Source organism: Abramis brama, assembly GCF_963993115.1.
Source record: "Abramis brama genome assembly, chromosome: 9".
Taxonomy (NCBI): Eukaryota; Metazoa; Chordata; class Actinopteri; order Cypriniformes; family Leuciscidae; genus Abramis; species Abramis brama.
Window position 1 is genome coordinate 28,310,770 of NC_139971.1, and position 10,818 is coordinate 28,321,587.

General features: G+C 35.6%; 2 protein-coding genes across 4 annotated transcripts in view; both read left to right on the forward strand.

Moving 5' to 3' along the window:
• Positions 1–324: 324 nt before the first annotated feature.
• tmem243a (transmembrane protein 243, mitochondrial a) lies at positions 325–1,849 on the forward strand (the record flags this gene model as incomplete). The annotated part of the gene is given in 5 exon segments (XM_084124235.1): positions 325–384; positions 386–511; positions 842–892; positions 1,447–1,551; positions 1,656–1,849. Coding segments are annotated over 5 exon segments (465 nt in total). The 3' UTR covers positions 1,779–1,849.
• A 903-nt stretch (positions 1,850–2,752) lies between these two features.
• elapor2a (endosome-lysosome associated apoptosis and autophagy regulator family member 2a) overlaps positions 2,753–10,818 on the forward strand; it is a 34,856-nt gene continuing 26,790 nt past the window's right edge. For all 3 annotated transcript variants that reach the window (XR_014607719.1, XM_084124370.1, XM_084124371.1), the window contains exons 1-8: positions 2,753–2,987; positions 6,075–6,195; positions 7,243–7,432; positions 8,152–8,299; positions 8,408–8,497; positions 8,793–8,898; positions 8,992–9,144; positions 10,130–10,218. Coding sequence is in view for 2 of the 3 variants with exons in the window: in XM_084124370.1 (XP_083980496.1) it covers positions 2,820–2,987; positions 6,075–6,195; positions 7,243–7,432; positions 8,152–8,299; positions 8,408–8,497; positions 8,793–8,898; positions 8,992–9,144; positions 10,130–10,218 (1,065 nt within the window). In the remaining variant the exon portion in view is untranslated. The remainder of the gene's footprint in view (positions 2,988–6,074; positions 6,196–7,242; positions 7,433–8,151; positions 8,300–8,407; positions 8,498–8,792; positions 8,899–8,991; positions 9,145–10,129; positions 10,219–10,818) is intronic.

Consider the following 10,818-nt stretch of genomic DNA (forward strand, 5'->3'; position numbering starts at 1 on the left):
TCAAGGTCTCAGGTGTGTTGAGGCATGTTGGAGCTAAACTCTGCAGGACAGTGACCCTCCAGGACCAAGTTTGGACACTCATAAATTAAAGAACCCATCTGGGCCACTAAGCCCTGTCCATTTCATTCATAATAATTGCCATTTTCACTTTATAAATTGAAATGTTAGATTTGCAAGTTACCCATCAAATTCTTTCCTGTAATTTCCCATAACAAAATAACCTCATGACCATTTCCTCTAACAATGTTTTCCTATGTCCCATTAAAAGATAAAATATATGTAAAAAAACTCCCTTTGTGCTGCATCGGCCAGAGGCATGAGTGAATGTTATGCTTCTGGAGAAATGAGAAAGACCTTTCAGGCCTGATCATGAGTGCAGGAGGTTGTGTGGTTCAGAGATGATCCGCTCCTCATGACCAGAATACCTCTCAGTCCCGCCAGCAACATGGATGACTTCAGCACACGCACCGATGGCGCGGACAACATGCTGTTTGGAGAGACTTTAACGCGGGTGAGAGAGGCAGCTTTACTTATTTAAAGTTCTGGTTGGCATGTTTTTTTTTTTTTTTTTTTTAAGAAAAGAAAGTTGTTCCTTAGTTTTAAGTGTTTTTTAGCTGTGGTGAACAATTTTTTTTTAAAAAGAGGTTTTAATTGCTTACATGCTGAAGTCAGACAATCACATGAGCAGGTGTTACATTATGAATCAGAATTAAAGGGATAAATGAGTATGCACAATCTGAACTTGGATAGGCCTATATGGAAAGATGTAGTAAAAATAAACTAGTTACATTGACAACTTAAGCGCCTGTATTTGTTCATGTCAACTTTTGTTTTCTTTAAGCACACAGTTATTAACCTGGCTTTAGGTGGACTTGCATCTCTCGTAGTCCTAGTGAGTATTGGTGACTACACACAGACACACACATACACATGCGTTTGTATGGTTATCTTTGTGAGGACATTCATGCAATCCCTAGCCTTAACCTTCACAACTAAGTGCCTAACCCTAATTCTATCCTTAACCCTAAAACTAGCGCTTTAAAGGGGTGTCAGAAAGTGAAGACCGGCCAAACACTCACACTCTCTTATGTGGACTTTCCATAGACTTAATGGTTTTTATACAAACTGTATTCAATTTCCTAACCATATCCCTGCCCCATCACAGAAAACTTTCTGCATTTTTATAAGCTGTTTTCTTTGTGGGGACCAAAAAATGTCCAGCACATTTTGTCTCCACAACGTAGGGTTTAACACACACACACGCGCGCACACACAAAGTATTTGCAGTAGTGTTTTGGCTATCTAAATCTTACATAATGAATTAAAGGATCCTTTTATTTTTTTAAAGTGTTTTTATGGTGTTGGCCCTACCTGCTATGACTGATTACTGATCACTGCATCCAACCGCAAACTGCAAGCTGTACTCTATTTTATCCTCTTTTTCAGGTAACTGTTATCAGTTCATTTGTCTTCCCTACTCCTCCTCCAACAGCATTAAATATCTTCTTTGTTGTCTGCATCCTCATGATCTGTTCCTCTGTATTGGTGCTGGTAAGTTTTTGATATATATATATACACACACACACTATACAGCACATACTGTAGTACAAATTAATCTGTATATAATTTCTTAAAAATAAGTTTCTCTGTTGCAGATTTTCTGGTATCGTCAAGGTGATCTGGATGCAAAGTTCCGTGGTCTGATTTATTATTCCATTGGTCTCATTATCATCCTCTGTCTGTGTGCCAATCTGTACTTCCATGATGTTGGAAGATGACATGATTCAGGCACACCACTCATACTGAGCACCTTCTTAATTCTCTCAAGCACAAAAGTTGTAAAATTAATATAAAAGGTAGTTTATCTGTCAAAAGGGATGGTTTTGATTGTGTACATAGGTGATCAGATGCTTGTTCAAACATATCAGTTTATTTGAACAGTGTATTTTATGCTGAATATTTGTGTTCGTTATTTTCTGTTGCTGTCAAGAGTCATGCTAAAGGCTGCAGTATTTCAGTAGAGTTACTTGTATAAAATATTGTGATTTTTGTTCTGTGAACAATGCTGGTACTAAAGGACGGAGCCCTGACAATGATTAAAATATACACATGTACCATGGAAGTTAAATGTTTTGTGGGTTGGAGATCATGATGACATGAGTCTGGTTTTGCTCTTCAAGAAGACCAACTGTTGAATGATTATGCAAAACCACTATGAACCATCAAACGTTAGCATGCAATAATACAATTTATACCTATTTTTTTTTTTTTTTACTTTTTCAACATGGGGATTTTAAGAAAAAGTATATATTTAGGTGCTGTGACAAGTTATTAATTTTAGGTTTTCAACAATTTAATCACCTTTTAGCTGTTAAAATAAATGCTGGGTGTTACAAATATTCCTCATAGTCTCAATTAATAGGCTATAAGATCGTGGAAATAATATGCGTAGTTATACAAGATGATACAATTATACAAGACAAAATCATTTTAGATGCGGCATATATCCCACATTACAGAACACCATTCCTAATTTATTTAAAACGACTGCCATCTAGCGGTGTGCAGATAACAATTGCAAACTCTGAACTATTATTAGTGAATGTAAAAGTAACTTTTTGAATATTCATCTTGTTATCCGAGTGTATTTACAGATATTTTTATTATTGTGAGTAATACGGTGTGCGAATTATACAATGAATTTGATGGTCACCCTCAAAGTACGTAGCTACAACAGGTGAGTATTTTTTGTGACGTCATTTCTACGACTTAAAACCGGCTCTGTCAGATGACGTTCTCTGTTGACGTCGCTATCTAATATGATGGGACGGTCCCATCATTCCGTTCAGCAAACGATGGAGTGCACGAGGAAAAACAGCGTTCACCACCGAAGGCGTTTTAAACTGAATTGTACCGCATGGATATGTTGTGTTTTCATCCTGAACGCGTCCACGGGGTCTTCCGCTCAACCGCGTCAGTGTACAGAGGTGAGAGACCATTCCTACTCATGTTTTTGCGATACTTGCCGGCGTACATTGCGTTTTATCCATTTGTCCAGTTCATGTATCTGTTTTTGCACGTCTGTGGGGTCTTTAAAGCATTCGTGGTTGTTTGGCACACATTTATTTGTACTTTTGGGATCAGTCTCTTTACTGATAGCCTATGTGCAGCAAGATGTTATCACACCTTATTATAACCAAAGTAACAGGTGCATCAGATACACACAGATTAAATGGCCTTAGTCAATGAGAATTAGGCTGTTTTGTTTACATATGTATGAAAAAGGAAAAAATAGGTTAAGAAACATTTAAGTACTCAGTGGTAGTAGTTTAATTCGATTTAATCTTTATCATGGAAAAGTCACACTGACAGGCAGAGCCTTAAATAATGTCTTTAGAAGTTCTTGGAATGGTTCCTCTCATAACCCGAGAGAAAGGGCTTTTGAAGTTCCTTCCTTCATATTAGATATTTGAGGCATTTTTAGATCTCACAGCGAAGCTTTTTTGATATATTGGAGCTTTAAGTTGAATCTTCACTGTTGGTTTCTCATTAACCCATAACCATATATCCAAATCTATATCCATTGGTGTTACAAATCAACAACTTATTTGTGTGACTCTTTTGGTATATTCTGGTCATTTTCTGCAGAGGATATATAACCCAAATGAGGACTGTTTTGTTGTCAAAATGTTTTTTTTTTTATAGGTTTGGTTTAGTTTTTTTAAAAGTTTAAAAAAAATACTTGGTTTTATTTGAAGCGGAATTTCTTAATTTGGTTTTACAGCATATCTTTTAAAAATACAAAATGTGCATGCTTAATATTGATGTTTATTTGTAATTCTTGGCTTTTTGGTACCTCCTCATGATGTAGCTATGGTGATTTTTCACAGATGCATGATCATATGTAGTTTTGGCCTGTTAATTGTTGGATTTTAATGTTGTTTAGTAATTTAAGCTCTCAATCAGTTTATTCTTATGTCTTTTGTGTGTTTGATAGCCTACTAATGCATGTTTACTTGAACTTTTCAGCTTAAATATTGATTTAGAAGCTGATATGCTTTTTGTCTTGGTATATTGATTGGTGTCAGATTGCTTATTTTGGGATGGGCAACCCATTTTAAATACTCAAATCTGAAAATCTCATCTTAAATCTCATCTCTGAAATAATGTGTTAGAAGAATCTAGCCAGAGTATGTGTTTTATTTCTTATGATAAAGCGTTATGCTGATGGATGAACAATGTTCCAGTGGAGTGCTAAGCTAAGATGATCAGCCCTGCTTGCCCATCTCAAGAGCCTGGTGATATGATGCTAAGAATAGCTTCCCTCAAACCGCTTTCACCGAGAGCTCAGCAACTCTTCTGGCCTTTGTGCATGGGAAAATGGACTGTTAAGATCATTATGTGTCCCATAAACCAAAAGATTGACTGCAGTTCTTGTCTATGAATACGAAACAATATTGCAGAATTGGGCATGTTTGACTTAAAGGAACACGCTGTCTTTTTGAGACTTTAGCTTATTCACCGTATCCCCCAGTTAAATAAGTCCATACCCTTTTCATCTCCGTGCGTGCCGTAAATCTGTCTGACGCACCGCACCCACCGCTAGCCTAGCTTAGCACAAAGACTGGAGTTCAATGGCTCCAGCTAGCATACTGCTCCCAATAAGTGACAAAATAACGCCAACATTTTCCTATTTACATGTTGTGATTTGTATAGTCACAGCGTGTATAAATAACAAGGTCACATGAGACACAGCCATCTTCTAACCGTATACTGGGAACTATATTCTCAGAAGGCGAAGCACTGCTACTTCTGCGGGGTGAATAAGCTAATGTCCCAAAAAGTCGCCGTGTTCCTTTAAATGCATTATAAAAATTAGAACGTAATTGTACACAGTTCCTGCAAAGACACATTAAACGTGTGTGTATATCCTTATTCAAGGTGGATTTAAGATAAGTTATTTAATACTTGCAAGCAGAATTATTTGCATAGACTCAGAGACTAGATCCTGTTTTTAGCTGTGTCTGCACTACTGTTTGTTGACCCACAGGGCATTCTGGGTTTTATTATCAGCTTCCTCCTGATGGCAGCCTTTCCTTCCTAATCACTCACTCGGTGCTGGAGGACCTGTAGGAATGTGGTGGTAACGAGATGATTCATTGGTTTGGCTGAACAAAATGGTCACGCCTTATCAAAAACAATAACTCAGTTTATTAATGTGCATTTTCTGTTATAATTGTCACCTTAGCTGGTGAAGATGCAGGGTTAACACTTTTTGGGTTCATTATTAATCTACGAATAGGCCTAGCTAATTTATGCTATAGTTCGTCCAAGCGGAGATTCAGCAAAGTATTTTAAAGATTACAAAAATAACTTCACCTTTCTGTTTTTTAAGTAGACTCTTGCTGTAAGATGCTGATTATTGGAATTAGCCTATATCTGCGCAAATTTCTTCACAAAACACAATGTCCAAATCTGTTAACAAACATTGTCCCAGTTCTTTCACCAATGACATATGTCAGTTCGTTCACAAACGTCCCGGGTTGTTCAGTTTGTTTAGAAATGAGAAGTCGCAGTTTGTCCAGTTTATTCAGCAACAAGATATTGTCCCAGTTTGTTCATGAACGTGATATGTTGCAGTTTTGTCATGAAGAATATTTTTCTCTTATGTTGTTTGAGTTTAATTCAGACAGTCTTTCCAACCAATGAAATGCTCCGTCACAGTCTGTGTGCTCAAATGCTTGTTCTGGAATTCATTGCATACTGTAGATGTGATGAGAATTTGTTCAAACCCTTTCAATTTCTTTTCTTAAAATATGAATTCACGAATTAAACGCCAGTGACGCTGATTTGTGGAAAGGAAAGGGTGCAGCCACAGCAGACTCAGGACAGAGGACTCATGCATTTGTTAGAGTCCTGTTACGACCTGTTTTAATATCCTCTGCATTGAGTCCACACAATACTCAAGCATCCATGTGCTTTACTCTTTTAGTCCAACTTCACACATCCACACCCACAAACATAAGCATTGTCAAGATCCTTGTTAAATTTAGACGTGTTGTTTGTTTTCACAGACGGACTACTACTTTCAGTACACGGAGTGCAACAGCACCGGGTCTAGATGGAGGGTGGCCATCCCTCTGAATCCAGGAGAGTGTACAGGACTGCCAGACCCTGTGAAGGGCACCGACTGCAGTAAGTTCACATAGTGTGTTAGTCAGAGAGGAAGTTTAATTTATGGGAGGGTTTTGATTGAGATGGGTCTTTGGGAAATGGACAATTTGTGTTTATTTGGATGTTCATTCTTGAATGTGTACACTAATGTGATTCAGTGCATTTTGAATGGCATGAGTGTGTGTGTTTAAACCGTTTTTGTCACCCCTTATCAGCCCAGAGGAATTTCCTCTTAGATAGAATGTCCATTGGCCCTGAATAATGATTCCCCAAACTTTACAAAGTCCTCGGCCAATGTATTCAGTTTTAGTCGTGTAGTTTGGAAGAACGCAGCAAAAGGCATTCTGAAATCAAAATGGACCCTTTTTACTTTATTAATAAATACAACCAATAAAAACTGTCACACTTTTCAATGACATACACAATTTAAAAAAGTGTCTCGCCCACTACTTTATTTCTTGCTGAATATTCTTTCTCAATTGGAAATGCATCAGATTATATGGAAATTAAAAGCTTGGTTTTAATGTTGTCTGTAACAGATTTTGTATTAAATGAAAGGTAATTTATTGTAAATTGATAATCGCTCTGCTGTTGATATGCAACTACATGATATTAGTTAATTTTCCAGAGTAATTTTTGTTTGTTTATATTTATTTGTTTAAAATAGCCAAAGAAGATGGCATGGTGGTAAATTATTTATTTTTGTTAATTTTTTCTTTCTTATTTTTTCTTTATTTTTGTTTGTTTGTTTAAAATAGCCAAAGATGCTGGCATCGTGGTAAAAAAACAAAACAAAAAATGCAAACTTTGTTTCAATAGCCAAAGAATCTCCCACGGATGTAAAAAAACAAAACAAGCTGATTTTTATTTACTTATTTGTTTTGTTTTATATTTTAATGTGTTCATCAAATGTCTGGATATTTTTATTGGATTTTAGATCTTAATTAATTGCCATGGTACACTTGCCCTACCCAATACTTGGATTTGGTGATCGCTCTGGTCAATTTATTTTTCCAATGACATCTCATTAAACTGTATTGTACATTTGTTTACATCCTTGTCTGTCAGCATTCTCATGCAAGGCGGGGGAGTTTCTAGAGATGTCTGCTCAGGAGTGCATAAAGTGCGCGGCTGGCACTTACTCCCTGGGCAGCGGCCTACGTTTCGATGAGTGGGACAAAATCCCTCTTGGATTCAGCAGCCTAGCAACCTCCCCTGATGACTCACCCAACCAAAAGCATGCAGCGACCTGCAAGAGGTGAGTTACTTTGGGGTCTTCAAAACAATCTTTTATAAATGAATGACTTTTCCAATTTTTTTCTTTCTTTTCGTTGTAATATATTTCTTATTGAAGTGGAAATTCGGAGTGGAACATATTGAAATGCTTTTTCTTTCTTTACTTTTTCTTAATTTTTGCTTTCTTTTTTTCTGTTTTCCAACAAAATGCAAAATGCAAAATGCAATTTCAGATACCATTGACATATCACATTTACGTATTTAGAGTCCTTAGTAAGTATAATAATTCCATCTCTCTTGTAAATAAAAAAGGACCATGGAGCAAACAGAGACAGAACAAGATTAATTCTAAGTTAAAGAAATAATAAAAATGAGAGATACATTTTTTTGCTTTCTATATTTGGTGTGTTTAAAAGGTATTGAGAAGAATGCATTATCTTCATTGGTGGAACACTAAATAGAGTAATGCTAAAATCCTAATGCACATACATAATGTAGAATGTGCATATCATTTTCAGTTGTACTAATAGCTAGTCAGATGTATCTAAAATGACTGTTCCCAATGTTCCCACGTTCAGATTAAAGCATGCACTAAGACTTATTTGTGCAGGCATGCACACACTTCCAGAGAGATGAAACAATTCAAGTATTAAACAATCTTTTTTATTTATTTATCCTGTTATGCATCTGAAGACCATAGTCACCATAGTGTGTGTGCCTTGTGTATTTGTATGCTTTTAGTGCAAAGTGGGTTGCTCAGGGCTCGTATCTGGAGTCCAACAGGGATGAGTGTACTGTGTCTCTGATCTACACTGTTCACTTAAAGAAGCCGGGGTCAGTGTCCTTTGACTACCAATATGTGGATAACAGCATCATCTTTGAATTCTTTGTAAGTTTGGATTCCATTACTACTGTGGAGACATGTTTGTTTGAAAGATATTTTAAGACATCAAAAGCAGCTATTCTGTATTGCTCAAATAAAAATATTTTTGGACAGATTCAGAACGACCAGTGTCAAGAGATGGACCTGGATTCAAATAAGAAATGGATCAAATTGACTACTCATGGAGAGTGGGGAACACATAGTGTAAGTCAGAAACTCACCCCAACTTTTTTGCCAGCTGAACCTCTTTGACCTAATATATTTAATTGAAGTACACCTGTGATTTTAAGTTTATATATTATATAGTGTGTGTGTGTGTGTGTGTGTACAGGTATATTTTATATATATTATATTATATTATATTATATATATATATAGATATAGTAGTAATTTTCAGTTTGCAATTGTTTATCATTGCTCAAAAACACTCAATGCCCAAATGAGTCATCTTTACTGTATTCGAGTAATATCTATTATGATATTTTCCTCATATGATCAGGTTAACCTGAATTCTGGCACTAATATCCTGTACTGGAGAACTACTGGAGTCACACTCGGCGCTAAAGCAGTCAAACCAATTCTCCTGAAGAACATACGGATAGAAGGTGAGGGTGCGCTACCTACGAGTGCATGTTTTTCCATTTTAATTTGAAAAATGCTCATCATTGAAAGATTATGACGTCATTTTTCTCTCTCAGGTGTGGCGTACACCTCAGAGTGTTTTCCATGTAAGCCTGGGACTTTCAGTCACACCCCAGGCTCCTCCTCCTGTGCACCCTGTCCACAGGACACATACTCTGGCCGAGGGGCCAGCTCCTGCACACCTTGCAACACAAAAACACACTATGCCTGTAAGTGCATACAGGCATTTAAATACCATATAGGCTGGTTTCTAGAAAATATATATATGAATGTGTGTTATACACTGTATATTCAAACAATTATTATTTATTTTAATTTATATATTTAATTTTTAAAGTAATTGTTTTTAAAATAAATTTTAAAATAAAATAAATCCTTTACTAAAGAAGATAAAATATATTTTAAAAAAAAAAGTTAGTTTGTATGCACATATATTTATGCAGAGAATGAGCCATTTTATTTTTAAAGGAGAAGTACAACCAGAAATTTGAATTCTGATAGTTTATTCACCATCATTAATATTTTTTTCTTCTGCTAACACAAAAGCATTTTTAAACAAATTTAGCTTCCTGTTTCTTTTTCTTGTCTAAAATACATTAACATATTTAATTCTGTTTGCATTAAAAATATTTATTGAATTTAAATCAAATTGTTTATCGAATCAAATTAAAGTTCCAAAAATCACTTTTGAATTGAACCTACTTGAATTGTAAATCGAATATTTTAGCTATTAACCCAAAGATTCACATAGCTAATGTGGACTGAGTAATAATAACCCCGGAATTAGGAAAAACTCTTAAACATAATCAGTCCAGTATAACATTCCTCCACACTTATTGCACCCACAAACATGCTCTCTCTCACACATCATATTCACTTTTTATTTATTTATTTTTAAATGAACTCTTTGAAGGCCTGATCACACTAATAAGCATAACTATATTAATATCCACACCAGCGGACAATATTATGTTTATTCTAAGCATGCATTGCAGCTTTGTTGTCTGCCGCTCGAGCTGAAAAAAAAAAAAAACATTCTGAAAGTTGTGCCAAAGATATTGTTTCTCTGTGCCGTCATCATTATAGTTGTGGTTTGGACTATTCTTTTATATTTAGAACTATATACTTATTGTTATCTGTATAGTTATCTTCCTTGGTGTAATGTGAGCTATGATTCTTCTGTAATTTTAACAGCAGAAGGTTCTGCCATGTGCAAAAGTAAACCTCCATGCTCAAAGAAAGACTACATCCAGACCTACAGCGCCTGTGATAAGGATGGAAAGGTACACACGCACACACAGGCGCACCGGGGTAAAAGGCGCATTTGACTCTCAACCGTTTTTGATGATGCTTTTGGAAATTTGGCTGATCCATGCCGTGATCGCGGACAGCAATACAAAGTTGATTGTGCGCTAATTTGATCTAATATTTTTATTTGTAGATTTATGTAGCAAACGAGAATCGATAAAATTGACTATTTTGAGACTAAGGTCTTGTTAATGATTTTCAGTTTTGTTCAAGGTGATTAAAGCAACAGTCTTTCAATAACAGAAGAATATGTAAAAGTATGGTATTTGGGGTAAAAGTTGTTGGGGTGCTGTTGGGGTGAAAGGCACAATAATTAACATGATAATAAATAGCTCTTTATTATCTGAATCTAACCGTCTAACTCATGTCAGCAAATGGAAAATATCATATATCAAGTTGGGTGTCCACCTTAGAGATAATCACCATTTATGATGAAGCCATCTTTAAAAATATGATATTAATCATATCATAATAAAATATAATATTTATTGTTACTACTGTAAAACTTTATTAAATAATTTCAATGCTTTCAGAATCGTAACTTTTTTTTTTAAATAATTTTTTCCTGGATTTTT